Genomic DNA, 21,010 nt, shown 5'->3' with positions numbered 1-21,010 from the left:
CCCGAGGTAGATGCATTGATGCATTCATTCCACCAACCTTGCATTAATCTCTTTATCATGCGTTATCGTGTAGCCGCCATCATGCAATGACCGCAACTTCTACACGATGACTGCAATCGCTTAATGAGCGCAACTCCCATGCGATGGACGCATGCGGCTGATTACCACAACACCCATGTGTTGATCGAACGTGTTCGCCTTTGCGATGGAGAGCTTCTCCGCATGCGGTCATCTATGCAGTAGTCTGGTTTCCGCGTTTGCGTCCACTTCCTGTGTTAAACGCATAATAATGCATAATAATGGGTTAGCTGAGATTCTTAATGCTGAACGTTGCAAGCTTAATTTCTTATGAATTCCTAACATAATTGTCGCATATTCTACTTAACAATCCTCATAATTCTAAATAAAAGGCCTAAGATGACATGCATTTTTGCCTGTCATCAACTTTCTGTCAATCTCTTGGCGATCCTGTTAAATATTCTATCTTCTAACTGAGGATCTATTCCTATCTGTGGAATCTTCGACTCCCCTTCTGAAGTCATTTCTTTAGTTACTGAGTATTTACCTTTCCGTTCACTAGAATTTAGATTCCCTCGAATCTCATAACTTCTAAAAGTAGGGTCAGGGTCCCTATCTGCTGTCTGACTACTCTGTCTGCCACTTTTTCTCAGCATCCTTGCCTAATTATGTAGTACACATGTTAGGAACTTATGTTAAAGGACCTAGACTCGGGCATGAACTCTCTCTTCCTCTCAAAATCTTATGCTCTAATACCAACTTGTCACAGCCCCTCCCAAATTACCCTCTTAACCTGAAAAGAAATGTGACGGCAGCAGTTTCGACCGTCTCACTGGCATTTACTGCCTCACTTACATTTATAACCTGTTTTAAAACCCTAATATGGATTTATGACTTAACCGTAACAATATTTTATAACAGGACCAGCAAGTGCAACATATTTACAACCTCAGAGCTTAACATACTAAACGTACTGAATAGATTAACCGAAACTTAACATTCTTACATCAACAAGGTTCCATAGCTACTATTCATATTCACAACTATGTACACTATAAAATCCAGTGAGCCCATGACACTAAACTTAGTCCCTCTACGCACAAAACATGTGTACTAGTATTTACAAAACAAAGACCTGTGTACTAGTATTTACAAAACAAACACCTAGTCTTTCTTTAGCCTTGAGTCTTTGAGTGGCAAAGCAACAACAAAATTAGCTTCTGGGGAGTTGACCGCTACCTGGGAAGGAAAAACATTTAAAACGGGGTGAGCTACTAGCTCAGTAAATGACTTAATAAGAACATAAATCTCATGCTTAAACTGAAAGCTAGAAAACTGAATACTAAAACTAGAAACTTGCCAAGCAAATGTGAACATAAAACTTTTAAAACCATCGTATCTGAAGCTGAAGTGATTCCTAGTTGAGAGAGAACCCTTTTGCTTGATCTCTCAACGTCGAATATCCTTGTTTAAGAGAGAACCTTTTTGCTCTATCTCTCAAACATAAGCTTGGGCTAGAGTGAGAACCCTTTTGTTTAACACCTTTCAGCCAATGCTGGGAGAACCCTCGTGGTTCAATCCTTACTGAACTGATTAACTACATACATGCACTAGAGCAAACTGGATCCCTATATCAAGGATCATAACTGAAGCAGGGTACCACTGCTTGTTACTAAAATTGGGTGAACTATTCTGATACCTTCTCTGAGTATTTCGGTATCAGAATTATAGCATAACTGAAAACTAAGTAGTACAACTCAGATACCTTCTCCTCGTACATCCGTATTGAGCTAAACATACCTTATAGGAAAACATTTTCATAAAATAAGCTTACTAAAAACTTGATCTTTTAAAACATAGCTTTCATAAAAACGTTATTTTCTAATGTACGCTCGTAAACATTAAAAGCACATAAGCTTTTAGAACATCATAACAAATACTTGTAGCTTTAAGCATGCCATAGAAGCTTCCTTTAAAACTAGCATGGTTCAACAAATGTACTAAAACATACTTCATAAACTTGTAATTAGCATGCATTTATATCAGTAGGGAAAATGTGTTGCTTGGAAACTTAATGTCAAACAACTAGTATAAAGGTAAACTTTCAGTACAACATGGATTACTAAAGAATTTGTAAAACATTTATAAATCATTTATAGTCACTCACGGTTTTTGGGCAATCCTTTAATGGTTGATATGCTTCCACTATTGATATCAATCCTGAAAACATAACATTATGCTTTAGCTTCCAGTAATGGTCTCCTTTTAAGGGTAACTCTCCTAAATAAGCTTGCATTTAGCGTTTCCTAAAATGTTTTCAAACCAACGCATACCTTACTATGCGTTCAACACTTAGCAAATTCCTTGGAGCTTTAATTCCTTACTATGCGGCTAACATGCTTGATCAACGCATCCCACAAGGCACCATTGCATGCTCCAAGTGTTTCTTCCAGCCGCACATGATCGCCCACACTACCACCTATGTGTCCAAGTTCTCAACACATGCCCTCTCTGCCAACGTATAGAATTTAACATAGTGGCGTTCAGCCTTGCCTCTGCCCGTGCGCCAATTTGAGTTGCTTGCTTATTCAACCCAAGCAGCTACCTGATTATTCAAAGAATTTCATATTTGACATACTTTCTAAATAACTCAATTTCTGGAGCTTATATCAAGAAACTTCCTTCTACAAACTTGTTCAAAAATGTCTTAGGAAGCTTACCTTAAAATTTCAGCCCAGAAATCTTTGTAGTTTAGTCAGAAGCCTCAAATCTTTAACGGTGGCCTTGGATTACCCGAGAGCTTGTCCTTTCTTCAATTCTTTAATTTTTTTTCCAACTCATTCCTGGTGGATTCTTCTTCCGGCAACCCTACACCATCAACTAAACTTCTTCATCTAAGATGGCCTTGGAATTTCTTCAATTGCTCGAGTGGTTTGCTCAAACTGAGCTATGAAAATGAGCCTTCATTTTTATACCTGAATCTGTTGATCACGCAAGGCTTAACAAGCTGCCACCTCCACCTTTAAGTATGCTTAACCCTCAAGATTAGGACAATTGGTTTCCATAAACAGTGGTTAGTATTAATCAGCTTCCCTTTCTTTCAACGCAAGTCTTGCCTTCAACTAGCTTTAACGCACATAACCCTCACGCATGCCAACTTCAACACATGTCTTAGAGACCACCTGTGCCTTGGCCTCTTAGCTTCAATCACCATTGCATCGCCAACCCTTAACCTTGCAAGGCCTAACCAACGCAAGCCTTACTCACCGCACGCCAAGCTTGATCATCGCACAACACCAAGCCATTGCCCAAGTCAATACTCACTCAACGTCCATGGCTTGTCTTATCGTGTGCCCCTCATCGCATGCTAATCTCTATGGCGCTTGTCAATGCACGCTACTCTCATGCACAGCCCACGGTCATCGCATCCTTTACACGCGTGCGCTAGGCTCAGCACCTAGCCTTATGCCATTGCCCGCATGCTCACTAACCTCGCAAGCCCCTTGTTGTCGCATGTCTTGTCAACGCATAGGGTTGCAAGTGCTCAACAAGACCACCTAGGCGTGCACAACTCCAACTCATAGCTCCACCACACTCGGCCATACTTGGCCTCCACAAGAGCTCGTCTAACTTCTAAAAGAAAGACTAGCGCATAAGAGCTTATCTCCAATGCCCAACACAAGGCCAACACATAGGCTACATCCCAACAACACTTAGCCAAATTTTCCCTTGTTAGGTTCTCACCACTTCACCCGAGAGCCAAACTTGCACCCTAACACATTTTTCCCTTTTATTTCTTTATTCTTCACCCATTTCCCTACAATTACACCTTAATTCTAATATTAAACCCCTCATCATACTAATCACAAAAGTAAACATACACAAGTAGGGAAATTAGGGTTCAGGGTTTACAACCTACGTCATTCAGCTCGTGCGCAACCCCGCCCCGTTATGTTATGGAAGAATTGAACTTATTGTGGGGCTAGTTATTCAAAGCTAGCAATTGGCTGTCAGATTTCGTCCCGCAGCTAGAGTCGTTGTTCATGGTCGAGCATCAGAGGTTGTTCCAACTCAGTCCATAGATCTTCTTGAGAAATTTCCAGTAAGAGAGTGAGATATATGTGGAAGAGTTCTTAAGAAGTTATGTTACTTGCCATATAATTCATATCAAACACATGCAAATAATTTCATGCTTGCAACTATTATATGCATATAACTAGTCATGCTTCTCAACATTGTCGAAATAAACATAACATTATCATGCAGTCTATGTCGTCTGGCTCAAGGGCGATTTTAGTAGTAATATTATTTACCTTGATATCATGTCCAATTACGTTCAAGCAAGCTCATCTCCCCTTTGCAAAAAAAAAAAAAAAAAAAAAAAGGGAAGAAGTCCTTGAATGAAGCCCTGAAACTATAAACCAATTTAATCCCAACTTTAGGCCAAATTCCATCACAAAATTAACTTAAAAAGTTTCGAATAAATGCTTACCCAAAGTATGGCTTGAACCAATACCACTTCAAACCTTAATGAAGAACTCCACCTTAAACATAGACCATATTAAGGATTTTAAACCCAAAATTAGAGTAACCATAATGAACCTTTATGGATTTTGGAGCATTAATACTCACCAAAAACTTATCGAAACACCCCTGAAACTATTGGACAACGAATCTAAAGGCTCCAAATTGCCAACCTAACCTCTAAAATATCATAGGCATCAAGGGTGTTAGCCAAATTTTCCTTTGCTAGGAACTAATTCCCTGAAATGAAGAACAAACATGGTTAGTGCCAACCTAACCAATATTCAATGGCCACTAACCATGTTTGTTCTTCATTTCAGGGAATTAGTTCCTCACGGCCACTTGATGCTGGTGAGATGACGATGTGAGTTGGAATCGGGCACGTCATCTCAGTTGTGGCAGTGGGAGGTCTCCGATTATCTTTACAGAACAAATTTCTCATTCTGAATGATGTATTTGTTGTTTCTGATTTAAAAATGAACTTAGTTTCTGTAAAGTGTCCTTTAAAACATAAATATCAGTTGAAATTTTCTTATAATGAAGTTTTTATCACTAAGAATGGTGTTGATATATGTTCTGCTAAACTGGAAAACAATTTGTATGTGCTAAGGCCGTTAGCAACAAATGCCCTCTATAATATAGAGATGTTTAAAACTATCGTAACTTAACATAAAAAACCTCAAATTTCTCCTAAAAAAAATGCTCAACTTTGGCATCTAAGACTAGGACACATTAATCTCAATAGGATTGAGAAATTGGTGAAGAATGGACTTTTAAGCGAGTCAGAAGAAAATTCGTTACCTATGTGTGAGTCATGCATTGAAGGCAAGATGACGAAAAGGCCTTTTACTGGAAAATGTCATAGGGCCAAATAACCTCAAGAGTTAGTGCATTCAGACCTTTATGGTCTGATGAATGTAAAAGCTCGGGGAGGTTATGAATATTTCATTACTTTCACTGATGATTATTCTAGATATGAGTACGTTTATTTAATGCAACATAAGTCTGAGTATTTTGAAAAAAAAAAATCAAAGAATTCAAGGCTAAAGTTGAAAATGCATTAAATAGAACGATTAAAACATTTCGATCTGATCGAGGTGGAGAGTTTATGGATTTGACTTTCCAAAAATATTTGATAGAACATGGAATAGTATCCCAACTCTCAGCACCTGGTACACCTCAGCAAAATGATGTATCAGAAAGGAAAAATTGAACCCTATTGGACATGGTTCGATCTATGATGAGTTACACTTCCTTACTTTACTCGTTTTGGGCTTATGCAGTGGAGACTGCAGCGTATATCCTGAACTGCATTCCCTCTAAGAGTGTTGCCAAAATACCCCTGAAGTTGTGGAATGATCATAAAGCTAGTTTACGTCATTTCAAAATCTGGGTTGCCCAATACATGAGTTTGAGGCCAATCCTAAGAAATTAGAACCACGTTAAAGATTATGCCTATTTGTAGGCTACCCCAAGGGAACAAGAAGTGGTTATTTCTTTGATCCTAAATAAAACAAAGTATTTGTATCAACAAATGCTACTTTTCTTGAAAAAAGACCACATAAGAGAGCACAAACCCAAAAGTAAAATCGTGTTGAATGAGCTTTCCAAAGAAACTACTAAATCTTCAATAAGAGTTGTTGAATAGCCTATTACCTCAACAAGAGTTGTAGAAGTAGGTTCATCTAGTAGGTCAAATCCACCTCAAGTGTTGAGGGAACCTTGACGTAGTGGAAGGGTTGCAAACCCACCTATTCGCTATATTGGTTTAACTGAAATCCTAGCTATGGTAGCTGATGGCGAGGTTGAGGATCCATTGTCTTACAAGAAGGCAATGGAGGTTGTTGACAGAGATGAATGGATCAAAGCCATGGATCTCGAAATGGAGTCTATGTACTTCAATTTAGTATTGGATCTTGTAGATCAACCTAATGTGGTTAAACCTGTAGGTTGTAAATGGACCTACAAGAGGAAATAGGGTGCTTATGGAAAGGTGCAAACCTTCAAGGCTAGACTGATGGCAAAGGGTTATAATCAGGTAAAAGGAGTTAACTATGAGGAGACTTTCTCATCTGTTGCCATGCTGAAGTCTATCCGAATCCTCCTATCCATTACCTCATATTATGACTATGAGATATGACAAATGGATATCAAGACTGCTTTTCTGAATGGCAATCTTGAGGAGACCATTTATATAGTGCAGCCCGAGGGATTCATAATCCAAGGTCAAGAGCAAAAGGTTTGCAAACTTAATTGGTTCATTTATGGACTGAAACAGGCATCTCGATCTTGGAATATAAGGTTTGATACTGCGATTAAATCTTATAGCTTTCATCAAAACATTGATGAGTCTTGTGTTTACAAGAAGATCATCAACAGTTCAGTAGTTTTCCTAATGTTGTATGTAGACGATATCTTACTCATTGAGAATGATGTAGTTTTACTGACTATAGTTAAGAACTGACTAACGACCCAATTCCAAATGAAAGATTTGGAAGAGGCTCAGTTTGTTTTAGGTATTCAGATCTTTCGAGATCGAAAGAACAAAATGCTAGCATTGTCCCAGGCATCGTATATTGACAAAATGCTTGTCAAATATTCTATGCAAAACTCCAAGAGGGGTCTATTTCCTTTAAGGCACGGAGTTACATTATCTAAGGAACAGTGTCCTAAGACACCTCAAGAGGTTGAGAATATGGATGGATCCCCTATGCATCTGTCATGGGCAGTTTGATGTAAGCGATGTTATGTACTAAACCTGACATTTGTTGTGCAATAGGGATAGTCAGTAGATATTAGTCTAATCCAGGATTAGATCACTGGACAGTCATTAAGAACATCCTCAAATATCTAGAACGAGGGATTACATGTTTGTGTTGGTTCTAAGGATTTGATCCTTACAGGATATACGGACTCTAATTTTCAGACTGATAGGGATTCTAGGAAATCCACATTAGGATCAGTATTCACTCTTAACGGAGGGACAGTAGTATGGTGAAGCACCAAGTAGGGGTGCATCATGGACTCCACCATAAAGGCTGAGTATGTAGCGGTTTGTAAAGCTGCTAAGGAAGTCATTTGGCTCAGGAAATTCTTGACTAATCTAGAAGTAGTTCCAGACATGTCAAAGCCCATCACACTTTATTGTGATAATAGTGGTGCTATGGCTAATTCCTGAGAGCCTAGGAGTCATAAGCGTGGCAAGCACATAGAGCGAAAGTATCATCTCATCCAAGATATTGTGCATCGAGGGGATGTCACGAAGATAGCTTCGAAGCACAACGTTGTTGATCCATTTATGAATGCCCTCACGACTACAGTGTTTGAGGGTCATCTGTAGAGTATGGGTCTATGGGACAGACCACGGCTGGACTAAGGCAAGTGGGAGATCTTGTACTGGGCGTGTTATGCCCTAGTTTATTGTTTTGTGTACTTTGTATTTGTTTATATTGTACACCCTCACTAGCTTTAGGACAAGTGGGAGATTGTTGGGGTTGATACCCTAGATCTCGTAGGGTTCTATAGTCTGTAAATAATGTATGAACAAACTCTTATGTGATTAATAATATATGATATTTTATTCACTTTGTCTATAAAATATGTGATATTTTAGTTGCATTAACCACAAACCAATAAACTTACATCCAAGGTTATCATTGTAACTTAAACGTGTATGTGGAGACATACAGATGGATCATGTTTAAGTGATAACCTAAATGGTCTGTAGTATATGGATAAGGCTGGGAACCTTATCTTGGTGACATGAGTATGGCTCACTTTTTAGATGTTACAATTGTTGTAAAGTGCTACAAATGATTTAATAATGATCATTCATATATTAGACATGCGAGTGGGGATATTCTATACAAAGGAGTTTGTATAAAACCGGACCACAAAATGTTTAGTCTCATTATATAATACCATTCATAATAGAGACTTCCATTTCACCAGGATGACCATAGGTAACATGACATCAATCTTGAGTAAGTTGTGAACTCCTGCCTATGAGGGCAGTCATTTAATTTGTATGGATGAGAATGACCAGATTGCTGACTCAAGAAGCCTACCATTCTGGAGTTTCGTCTGATTGGGGAGCTAGGAACACAGCTACACAAAATGGAATTCACTCATTCCTCGAAGTAGGGGTAAGTAGATAAATTGATCCCTTAAGGGTTGATTCCAGGTCTTGAACAATGTGGCGCCACACCCTCTCCTGACCCGAGAGAGGTTTAGTCATAGTAGGACTATGATCTATTGTTCATTAAAGGGATCAGTGGTATGTAAGGAGTTAGATGTAACTATAGAGGCAAAACGGTAATTTGGCCCAGCTATACTTACGAGTAATTTGTAAAGGGACATCGTACTGTTGATTGGTTATATCCAATGGATATAGAAATATATTTGTAGTGTGAATAGTGCAGCTATCGGTCTTTAGTGGAGTGTTCGACAGTTAATAGATGGTGGATAATGTAATTAAAAAGTTTGATTAATTATTCATGTATCGTTGGAGCTTTAAGCTACAGGTCCATAAGGTCCCATTGGTAGCTCAAAGGATTTAGTTAAGAATCAGTTTTTGGGTTAATTTGAATTGTTCAAATTAATTAGAGGAATTTAATTATATATGCTTCAATTATATATATGATATAATTGTTATAATGTATTTGATACATTATAGTTTAATGGAGGAAATAAATATTTGAATGAGATTCAAATATATTTTCTATGAATGTGATTCGTGGTTGTTAAATTTAATATAAATATGATTTATATTAAATGTCATAAAATAGAGAAAAGAAACTATAGTTTATATTGTATATGATACAATATTAAAACTATAGGTTATATATTATATTTGATATCACATATAATTTAATATGAATATAATATGATAAGTTAGTTATCATATTTATTTATATTATTTTATTATTATTTAAATAATAACTTCTTTTTTTCTCTCCAACCACCTTAGTGGGTGGTTATCAATCTTATGGCAAGAAGAATAAAAGAAAAATTAGTTTTTCTTTTTTTACTCAGTGAATTGTTGAACGATTGTTTTTACAAAAACGTTCTGTGTGATTCAATATTCTTCTTCCTCCAAACTCAAACGATCCTCCTAACCAAAATAGTCTGAGCCCACCATTCATGGGTTCTTACCCCTAAGAATACCAAAGGCTCGTTGTGGTTGTGTCTTTGTTTGGCTTGAGAATATCTTGAAGAAAGTCTTCAAGAGGCTGAGTTCGTGACTTTTCGAGGGAGTTACGTGAAGAGAAAAGGTCTTCCAAAGGTAATGTATCTTGAACCCTTTTCTTGTATCGAGCATGTTGTAATTTATTTAGAATTCATATCTTGTATGTTTACTGTAAATTTAGTTTTCAATAATTAATGAAATTTAAACTATCCATTTTCGCTCAAGGATCTCCTTCAGAACAAGTTCCTTCATCTAACACCAAAACGTGATGAGTATTAATAAAATGAAGCCAAAACTTTGTGGGTAATAAAGGTCTATAGGATTTAGGGTTGGCAATGGGGCCGGGACGGGGTGGGGGGCATCCCCCGTCCCCGGCCCCGCGAGGGAAATTCTCCCCCATCCCCATCCCTGTCCTCGCCATTTGAAGGTGGAGACGGGGGCGGGGATTCCCCGTTGAGAAAATGTGATGAATATTATTAAGGTAATTAAATTAAAACTACCTGAATCAATTAAAGAAATAATAATTAAAAAAAGGACATGAATAAGAGAGATTCTTTTTCCTCTTTTAAGTTTAATAATTAAAGTGTTATTTATTGAAATAAGGTGGAATTTACCCAAATAAATAAAAAAAAGTTGGAAACAGAACAGAATTTACACAAATAAATAAAAGGTGAGGAAACAAAAAAGTAATGTTTTGGATTGATAGCATCTCCAAGAGGTTTGGTTGTCTTGTCTGATACAAATTAATATCATAGCTGAAATTATATGGTTTGGACTTATGACAGTGACATTTCAACCAACTTTATGTTTTAATTTATTTATTTTTCATTCGAAGCATATGTTTAATTTGTGAATCGTAAAATGAAAATTTTACTTGTCTGTCGTATTTCGAGATTTTCGAAGAAGTTGTTATAAAGTAGGATTGGAAGTGTCGGTGTTGCATTTGGACAGCTTAACTTAATCTGTTTGTTTGTTTTACTTTTCACTTGTTAATTAAAGCCTAGTTGCGTTCTTAGCCATTTGACAATGAAATTAGGAATTATTATTAGAGATTATATCAAATATAAGGGATTTCTTACAAATTTGATAAAATAAGTTTTAAAAATCGGGCGTGTAGTCTATATTTATTACTTTTACAAAAATGGTAAAAAAAAAAACAAGCCCAATTCATAAAAAATAAAAAAAAAATACGGATATACCTCTTATTACACATTTGATATACGTAATACAGTGATACATTTGATACACTAAAAAGTGTCATATCTGCAAAATAGGAAAAGTGTGTGACATATTTTAATTATCTTTTCTTAAATTACCATAGGTGCAATTTCCCAAATATAAATAGATGTTTTCTTTTTAAAATGAATAAATAGAAACACGTGAGAAGCACGCGCGGAGGTTATGGGCCCAGTGGGCCTTGAGGAAGTTGGGCCGAAAAGGAGTGGATGATAAGATAGAGATGCTTACGTTGGCCGACACAAACTGACAATCCACGTTCTGCTTCTGCACCCCACTCCTTAACGGTTCTTTTACTTCTCTTTTTATTTTTTCTTATTGTTTTTACTTTTTTCCAACCAAAAGAATGTTAAACTTATATTTTATAATTTGTTTAATCACATTCTTTTTAAAAGTATTTTATGATTAAGATATTTGGGTATACTTTTGATTCTTGCCGTTTCAAAAGTTTCAATTTAGTTCCTATAAGTTGAAGTTTGTTTTAATTTAGTTTCTATAATTTTAAAATATTTAGTATGATTTTTATAATTTTTATTAATTTCTTAATCCATTTTGTATGATTCGATAAAATCTTATAAGTGGTTGATAAAACTATACTATTTACCACCTCACAAATGGTTAATTTTTTCGATAATCCATTTTATATGATTCGATAAAAACTTACAAATGGTTAATTTTTTTAATCCATTTTGTATGATTCGATAAAACCTTACCAATGATTAATGTTTTTAATTCATTTTATATAATTCGATAAAACCTTAGAAAGATTCTTCCATTTTCTTCCGTTGCAGTTAACTAACACAGTTAGTATTGTTATAACTTCATTTGATAACCATTTGACTTCTGAAAATTGTGATTGTTTTCTCACAAATTCTTATTTATGGTTATCATATTTTCTATATGGACATTAAGATTGTTAGACCTTTTTTTTTAAAAAAAAAAAAATGCTTTTTGAAAACTATTTTTTTAATTAAAAAAATTAACTATGATTTTAAAAACACCCTTAAAATGTAAATAACAGGCATTATTTAAAAAAGAAAAATCAGATTATTATTAGACAATACCTAATTAAAAAGGCTCATTAATATAAACGATAATACACGTGTCAATTACGTAGTTAAAGATGTGACTAATTGAAGTTTGAATGATTTATTAAAGTTTGACTTAATATATAGAAACCATAAAGTGAGACTTTTAAAATTAAAGGGATCAAATTAAAATGAAACTCAAAGCAATAAGAACTAAACTTAAGCTTTTAAAATCACGATGATAGAAATGAAATTATCTTGAACTATAAGAGTTTGTTTGGACCTCCAACTTCAATTAGGTGAAGCGGGTTAAGTGGATTATTATAGCTCGGTTCATCTCTATGTTTGGGTTCTATTTATAATAGTTGGTATTTTCAACTATTATAATCTATAATTAACTATAGAGCTATTTCATATATATATATATATATATAGCACTTAAGTATATACCGTTTATGTTATTAAAGAAATGATAACGAACAATAATGAGACATTTTTCAAAATATCGCTCGCATCAATATTAAGAAAGAACGAACTAATATGCTAGCTAGGTGGACTAGAATTTGTTTGATTACATTGGTAAAAAACATTGTCTTTTAACATTGTATATATACTTGGATTAGACGTGGTTTCCCAACAACTCTTTTTCCAACACAAATATTTTGTATTCTCTAATTTTTGGTTGTCTCAAACATTCTTTAAGAGTTATGCCTTTATAAAATGATTAATTCAACCAATAATAACACTCTTTTCATTTAGTAATTCACAGAATACTTCACAAAAAAGGACCCATGCAATGAAAATATTCACTAGCTCTTCATCATTTATAAATGAAGAATCTCTCACCAACCAAAAAACCAAGTTTTGTTAGTTTTCTTTCTCTTATTTGCATCATTGAGTTGCAACCAACACCACATCAATACCCAATTAGGTTATTTTTTAGTGGTTTTTGGTGTCCTTGCCAACTAACATTCAATATATTATGATATATATAGAAACTTGCCCCCACAAGTAGCAAACTACATTATTATTAAAAAAAAAATGCAATATCAATAAAAAAAAAAACAATAATTTCTCTCTCAAATTTTTGTATTAAACAAATTATATAAAAAATTAAATATACCCTAACCTACATTAATTATGGCTCAATTTGTTATCGAGAGATTCCATTCAAATTCTCACCCTCATCTTGTTTTTAATATAATTTAAAAATAGAGAACAAAAGCTTAAACACCATTTGATAGTCATGTAAACCCATTTAAAAATCATTATATATATATATATATATATATTTTAAATGATGCTAATTTTATTAAGATTTCTTTACCACAGTCCACACCTTCTATTTTTTCCTACTAATCATTTAATTTTTTAGCTATTTAAAAAAAACAAAATTTAAAATTTATTATTATTATTTTTTTAAATTAAAACTTTTGCTTATTCATAAATAGAAACAAAAACAATAAAAACAACACAGGAAACTTATACGTGGAAGGTACGTGTTAAGTATCAACATAAACATAACACAATTAACATAAAATACATAATCTAGACTAAGAGATTAGATTAGATATTCGAATCACCATGGGTACATTATTGAACTCAGAAAAAAAAATTTAAAAATGTTCATTCATATGAATTTACGAAGGACCAAGTTTAGGATAAATATGTAGAGGAGTGAGAAATTTACATGGGAGAAACTAGTTTGATATGTTAGCCAAACCTACCCAAAATTAAAACTTTCATTCCGAACTACTCTAAGATATTTAATGATGGAGAAATATTTGAATTATATTAAACAATACAAGAAAAAGGAGCTATTTATAAGTGAATGTGATGCCCCACTCTAAAGTCTATGTCTAATCATCATAAACTAATTTTAAATAATCAAAATTAATATAATTGAGCATTACTCAAATGACCGTACGAGCTCCTTCCAGCGTGACCCGCATGCAAAGCCTCTACAACTTCCACGTGCACAACCCGACATCCTCCCGCCACTCTCACGCGCGTCGTGGGTACGATGTCTGTGACCTTCACTACCGTCACCTACTCTCTCCTTTCCCTACGCGCTTCTCCCGCGCGTCATCTTCAAAACCACCGCTCGCAGGGCTAAACCCGTAATTTCATCTATGCTTCCGAATAAAGAAGCCCTTCCAACACTTGGTTCCGAAGTAACTGCCCCGGGGACCACTCACCACACCTTCCCTTCTTTAATGAACACAACTGTTTTTTCCATTTATTCTCACCGTCCGATCAAAACGACTCTTACATTATTCCAATCTGACGGTTCAAAAAAATTCCCCCACTGCATTCTGCTGGATAATACCGCACCGTAGCGGTTTTGTTATTTTTTTAATTTAGGAGTTTTTTCAGGGCTGGGTAAAATTATTAATTATTATTACTATTATTTTTTGAACTCACCAATGTCAGTATGAGAGCAGAGTAAAGAAGCTAATCCAGAGCAGCTAAAGAAAAAGGGGAAAAATGAGAAAAATTAAATTGATGGAGCTTTGAAGTTCACGTTTTTCCTAGTTTGTAAGCTCCGTTTTCTCTTTTCCCATTTCTCATTCTCGCGCTTCCTTTCCTTTCTTGCTCTTCCCTTTTGTATTTTTTTAAATTTTATTCCATTTTTTTTTTACTTTCTTGGCTACTGGGTAGACCTCTCTCTGTTTTTCCAGCTGCTTGTTACAGCAGGCTGCAAGTTTGGTCTGCAGGGTAAGATGATGATCTTGTTTTTCTGGGGTTTTGTTTTCTTTTCAGGGATGGTAGAATAGGGTTTTTTGTTTTTGTTTTTTGTTTTTTGTTTTTTTTTTAAGTGGGCACATTGAGTGAGGTGGGTAAGTTTCAGATCTGATGCTTTCTTGGATACTGAAACTTTTGATTTTGTTGGTAGGGTTTCTTAGATTCTTGGGTTGGTTTATTTTCTTCATGGGGTTTTCTTAGAATTTTGCGTTTTGGGTTTGTTGTTTCTCCATTGGTCATGATCTATGTGAATTGGGTTTTGTTTGATATGCTCATTTGTGATTGTGATTTGTGGAGTTTTGATTTTTTTCTTCTCTCGGTCTTTTCCCGACAACTCGTTTTTTTTCGAGTCTTGTGATGGGTCCTTGGAGCATTTGGACCCTCTTGAGACTTTGGATTTGGATGCTTTGATCTGTTGAGTGGCAATGCTTGAAGTCACTGTGGTATGTCTTTCTGGGCCAGTGAAGTGAACTGAGATCATTGACTAGGAATGTGAGAGGATTGAATAACTTGTGCTACTTTGAATTTTGGTAGCTCATGGGAGGGAGAATGTTAGTTCAAGGGATGATCTAGTAGAATGTCTACTGTACATTAACTGTAGTACCTACCAATTTATGTTTAGTTTGGTGATGTTGTGAAGCGGAGTGAGTAATTGAAGTCTTCTTATTCAAATTAAATGTGTTTTGATGTTCACTAACATTCTATCTTTGCAGAGCTTAACGTATCAGCAATGGGGAAGTCGCCAGGGAAATGGATCAAGACCATCTTGTTTGGGAAGAAGTCTTCCAAATCTAATCTTTCTAAGGGCAGAGAGGTGATTTTCATTTTATTGTTGTACAAATGTTTCCCAGTATAACATAGGCATCTAACCGCCAATTTTCTTTTAAGTTCCTTAATATTCACTCGAGTTGTGGATCCATCTGGTTGTATTTTTGTGAGCCTATATCTCAATTATAAAGTATTCATATAATCTCTTCCTCATTTTATGAAAAGTGTACCTGTAGAAACATCAAACATGTCCACTTATAGCATTATGCAAATATGTGCACAATCGTTGTTTAGCTACATCCTGACTTGTAGTCCATGAGTTGAACTTTCACTTTTCGTCTATGTACTTTTCAGTTTCAAGGCTGCAGATTGAGCCTCTCATTGTTGATGATGTCTTTGGTAAATTAAGTTAAACTGGGGTACCAAATATTTAATACTTCTCTCTCTGATACTGTGTAGAGAAATGGAAATGAGAAAGAAGTATTGGTTTCTGCAAAGGCATCAGAAACTACCACTGTTATTAGTCATCCTGTAGCTTCACATCCAACCCCAAGTACCATAGATACAAATGAAGGGGTGCCAAAAATTACCAACAATGAGGCAACTAATGTGTTGCATGAAAGATCAATATCAATGCCAGGAAATCAAGATGCAGAAATTCAAGGATCTACCTGCCAAGATGCACCATCTGATCCTGAGAGAATCCGTGAGGAGGCGGCTGCAACTAAGGCTCAAGCTGCTTTTAGGGGTTATTTGGTAAGTCCGAAGGATGCTGAAAACTAAGGTTCTAGTGGTCTTTAGGTGTTATTTTGTAATCTTCTAGTGTGTCAGTACTATTTGCTCTATTTAGCCCACCTTTTTACTCTTGTCTCATAATAATCTTTTGAAGCTGGACTCTTGTCCCCTTCAAAGTTGTGATTATTGGGACTTGATGAAATAATATTTTTCTCTTACTGACAGAGGCACGAGCCTTAATTGTTATACTTGTATGTTGTCTCTCTTAATATGTTTGGTCTATTTTCATCTGTTTGGCAATACTGAGAAATTTTACTGATTTGAATTTTGATTGAAGGCTCGCCGAGCATTCCGGGCTCTCAAAGGTATTATTAGGTTGCAGGCGCTTATTCGTGGTCATTTGGTAAGGAGACAGGCTGTTGCCACTCTATGTTGTATGCTTGGAATTGTTAAGTTCCAGGCTATTGCTCGGGGAAGAAGGGTGAGGCTTTCTGATGTAGGGTTTGAAGTGCAGAACAAATGTAGATTAGTACAGATACAGGTAATTCATATAAGCACACTGTTATCGTTATCAACATTCATTTTGTGTACAATTAAATAGACGTATTTTGTATGGCCTCTGCAATTTCTTTTGGTTTCCCATTTCCTTCAATTCCTTCATAATGAATTTTATATCTCAGATTCTCATATTATTTTTTAACATACACCTTTATCTAGCACATTTTTGTTTAAATGTCGCATTGTGTTAACAATCATCTTAATCCCATATTCGATGCACTGTACATGTTTTCTAGCTATGTATATGGGCTTTATTTATGGGAAAGAAACTTCTCTAGTGACTGTAAAACAGAATTGTTTGCATATTTGAAGTGAGCTCATTCATACACAGATAGGCAGAGGCCTTGTAATTCTCTTGTGAGTGTCAGAATTGTTACTTAGAAAAGTAGTTGACAAATCTACCGTACTCTAATCATTTTCAAAATTTTCCAATATCAGGATCAACTATCAGTGGATCCTGTTGGAGTAAGCCTCTCTACACGAATGGCAAAACTTTCTGCAAATGCTTTCACTATCAAGGTAAGTTTACCATCACCTCCCTCTCCAGACATGGTTCTACCTATGTTCATCAGTTAAATCAGCATTGAGTAGAACTCTTCTAAGCCTGAAGGAAAGATATTCCTAGTATCCTTTGTTGCATACCACTTCTCTTACAAACGTACCACTTCTCTTACAATGACCATTATGGTTGTCATTAGAATGAGAATTGTTTGATTTGATGTACTTTTACCTTCTCTCTGTATTAGGCCTATAAGTCCACTGTCTTAAAGCCTTAATTTTATGTGTTCATTCTTGTTTCTAATGTAGGGAATGATTATAACATTTATGGAAAATGTTCAATGATTGTATGCATTCCCTATCCAATGCCTATTAACTAACTATTGATCTTTTGGTGTTGGGGGGGGGCGGTGGCTGGCTTTGGAAACTTGTTTGGCATGTTTTTTCATTTTTTTTCATGAAAGATTTACAATTGCCACTTATTTATTTTGATCTGTACTTGATATGATTTGATATGTGATTTGTTCTTGTAGCTTGCTTCATCTACAACGTCAAAACCTATGCAACTCTATTTTGATAATGGAGATGAAAATTCAGTCTTGAAATGGTTAGAACGCTGGTCAAATTCTAGGTTTTGGAAACCAATTCCCCAAGTAAAAAAAGCCCCAGAGTCTAAATCTCAAAGAAGGCTGAGCACTGGTCAAACTGGAGAGGCACATACCGTGAGATCAAAGCGCACAAGGAGAGTTCCTACTGCAAACAACGACAGTGCTGCTGTCCAATCATCTACAGAACTTGAGAAACCCAAACGGAATTTTAGGAAAGTCTCTAGTCATTCCGCTGCCGAGCAGGTTCAGGAGAATCCCCAGATGGAGCTTGAAAAGGTCAAGCGTAGTTTAAGAAAAGTCCATAACCCCGTCCTTGAGAATCCTGCCCAAACGGAAGTTGATGCTGAGAAGGCCAAGGAAAGTTTGGAGAAGGCTTCTAATGGTCTAGGCCGTGACCTTTTGGCAAGAGGTACTAGTAATTCTTCTGAGAAGATGAAAAAAGAGGCAATCTCAACGATTCCCGTCCAGCCTGATTTGGAAACAACGCCTGAGCCGTTACCAGCGAAAGAGATAGTTAATGTACCTAATAGTGATCCAGTTGTAGATTCACAGCCTTTGATTGAGAGCAGTGACAAAGATAAAAGCATTGCTGGAGATGAGGCTGCTGTAGAGACTAAGCCTTTGACAGAGAGCTACCCTAAAGATGAAATCAATCCATTACCAAATGGGGAATCAAACCACAAGGAAGATTATACTAACAACGAGAATCTGAAATCTGGCAGGAAATCCTCTACTCCAGCCAAGCAAGAGCGAGTGGAGAATGGTTTGCAGCACAGTCCAACCTTACCTAGTTACATGGCAGCAACTGAATCTGCAAAGGCAAAACTGAGAGCACAAGGATCTCCAAGATTTGGACAGGATAGTGAAAGAAATAACCTCAACCGACGTCATTCTTTACCATCACTCACAAATGCTAAAATTAGCTCACAGTCTCCACGAACACAAAGACTCGTTCAAGCAGGTGGCAAAGGAGGAAATAAAAATGACAAGGCACTTCTGGGATCAAGAGATGGAAATGGTAAGCATTCCATTCAATATAAATATTACTTTTTCTTATATTCATGTTAACTAGCCTGACAACATGTGCATAACGATCCTTGTGAGAGTGTATACCCAAATTTTGATACTACCTTTCAGTTAGAGATAAATTAACTTTTCCCGATCATACAACTCTTGTCATTCATGCTGAACAAATAATCATCATCTTGTGAATCTATATATTAACTTCAACATGAATACAGATGTGTAATTCCTTCCCAACGCTAATCCTTGGCATAAATTTGAAAAGAACATTAAGAATCCAAAATAATCTGTCTTTGCATCCTGCTAAAACACCATATCTTTTGATATCTTATGTAGGAAAGGTAATCCAAGCAGATTGGAGAAGGTAAATTTGGGTTTTCAGATGTCAACAACTATTGAGGGGTGAATTTCATCTGAAAGCTTTTTTGATTCATACATTTGTGATCAGCCATCACCTATTCAGTGACTGGGTCCATCTTCTTCTCAAGGGGGGCTGCTGAGTCCAATATGGTCTTATCTGATTATCCTTTCATCTTGGTTGTTTGAGTGCATGTACATCATAGGTTTTAAGTTTTTTTCTTTCTTGTTTTCTGTCCTCCCCGACCCCACCCCCCCACCCCCCCAAAGTTTTTTGTGCTGCAATTACACATTATTTAAGGCTACTCTGTTCTATTACAGGTTGTTTATACTGTATCTGATTGTGATTATCATGTTCAATGGACACCTTAATTATGTTGGTCTCATGGCTATTATTATGTGAATTTGCAAATGTTTATTGCCTTCTACACCTGATAAAGTTGTTTTCCATGGAAACTGCAGAAACATCAGCCACATCCATGGAATATGTTAGTTAATACTTGAGCATCCTTTTACCAGAATCATAACTTTCTGCTGTTCTTCCCTGGATTTCACTCATCTCCATGATTCTGATTCAGATATTGTCTTTTGGTTTCTATCTTTAGAGTGAAAGTAGAAAGTGGAAGTAGCATATATTCATCAAATGTGTATATCTAAATATACCCCGAGGACTTGAGTTGATTGGAACTTGATTCTTTTTAATCTTCTCTCTTTGAAATGCTTACTGTTCCACCATCAATCATAAGCAGAAATGGTGTTCCTTTTTCCCTGATTAAAGCAATGAATTGTTCTTTTATTTAAAATACTATGTTACAAATTAAGAATACTATTGATTAATTGGGTTAGGTTGAAGTTGACAAATGAATTGTTTTACTCGTTTATTGTGTGTAGAACTTTTTTTCCCCTCAGAGATTGAACTAGACTTTCATGATTTGTTATTGGTATCATATCCACTCAAATTGGCTTGTGTCGAAAAATATATTGATACAATGCTTTTTTAGTAGTCTATTAGTATGATATAATGCTTGATACAATGAAAATTTCTTTATTCTTCTTAGATTAATTTATTTAATTGATGGGCATTCTTTGTAATATCCTACTTCTTTTAGGGAATTAATAATTGTCATGTTTGATTTGTTCTTTGAGGTGGTAAACACTTCTATATAATTGGGAGAACGTGATTATATATATGCAATGTACAAAATTTGAGAATACGACGTTACAAATGTAATTATATATACACGTTTATACCTGTAAAAAGTACGTGTTGGTCATGTACTATTTACAAATTGAATATATTCAGTTGACATGTCGAAATTGTAATAAAAAAAAGAAAGTAAGACGAAATGACTCAACAATAGTATTTTACGTTTATAAAGACTAGAGGGAACCAAAAAATTGAATATTTATATACTAAAATAATATTTACATATTGCATAAATAGAATAGAGGAGCAAAAGAGAAAATATGATGCAAGAAATAAATTTTGTATGGTTTGACCTAAATTCACACCAAAATATTGTTTGACCCATGGTCTACAAACAATAAAGAAAAATCTTTTATTGGTATCACAAATCACTCGTCAACACTTTCTTCTCCCCCCCCTCCCCTTTTAGAATGGCAAGTACAATTGCAAGAGAGTCACAATTGTCCTGGCAACGTCACTGTTGCTTGTCATGAACTGCCTCCAAGTGTGAAGACTATCTCTACAAACCAATGTGAGC

At 35.6% G+C, this 21,010-nt stretch overlaps 1 protein-coding gene across 4 annotated transcripts; it reads left to right on the top strand.

Annotated features, from left to right (window-relative positions):
- The first annotated feature begins 14,190 nt into the window (after positions 1–14,190).
- IQD31 (IQ-domain 31) lies at positions 14,191–19,672 on the top strand. 4 transcript variants are annotated; one of them, XM_039038664.2, is made up of 8 exons: positions 14,442–14,532; positions 14,656–14,712; positions 15,453–15,553; positions 15,967–16,263; positions 16,580–16,783; positions 17,239–17,319; positions 17,832–18,924; positions 19,266–19,672. In XM_039038664.2, the coding sequence occupies exons 3-8, from the start codon at positions 15,470–15,472 to the stop codon at positions 19,295–19,297; spliced, it is 1,791 nt and encodes a 596-aa protein (XP_038894592.1). In that variant the 5' UTR covers positions 14,442–14,532; positions 14,656–14,712; positions 15,453–15,469; the 3' UTR covers positions 19,298–19,672. The 4 variants fall into 4 exon arrangements, with proteins under 4 accessions (XP_038894591.1, XP_038894592.1, XP_090172576.1 ...); XM_039038663.2 differs by lacking the exon at positions 14,656–14,712 and having other exon boundaries at positions 14,191–14,532; XM_090316450.1 differs by lacking the exon at positions 14,442–14,532 and having other exon boundaries at positions 14,540–14,712.
- Positions 19,673–21,010: the final 1,338 nt, after the last annotated feature.

The sequence above is a fragment of the Benincasa hispida genome, chromosome 8 (genome assembly GCF_027475165.1).
Source record: "Benincasa hispida cultivar pf3 chromosome 8, pf3_genome.v1.1, whole genome shotgun sequence".
NCBI lineage: Eukaryota > Viridiplantae > Streptophyta > Magnoliopsida > Cucurbitales > Cucurbitaceae > Benincasa > Benincasa hispida.
The sequence above is the reverse complement of the archived record's forward strand: the minus strand, read 5'-3'. Positions and strand labels throughout refer to the sequence as shown.

Bases quoted from the DNA above. Each gene is read 5' to 3' on its own strand.
- IQD31 (XM_039038663.2), top strand. From the start codon at position 15,470: ATGGGGAAGTCGCCAGGGAAATGGATCAAGACCATCTTGTTTGGGAAG. The intron at 16,784-17,238 runs GTAATTCATATA...TTCCAATATCAG, and splicing joins GTAGATTAGTACAGATACAG to GATCAACTATCAGTGGATCC. The intron at 18,925-19,265 runs GTAAGCATTCCA...TATCTTATGTAG, and splicing joins GGGATCAAGAGATGGAAATG to GAAAGGTAATCCAAGCAGAT.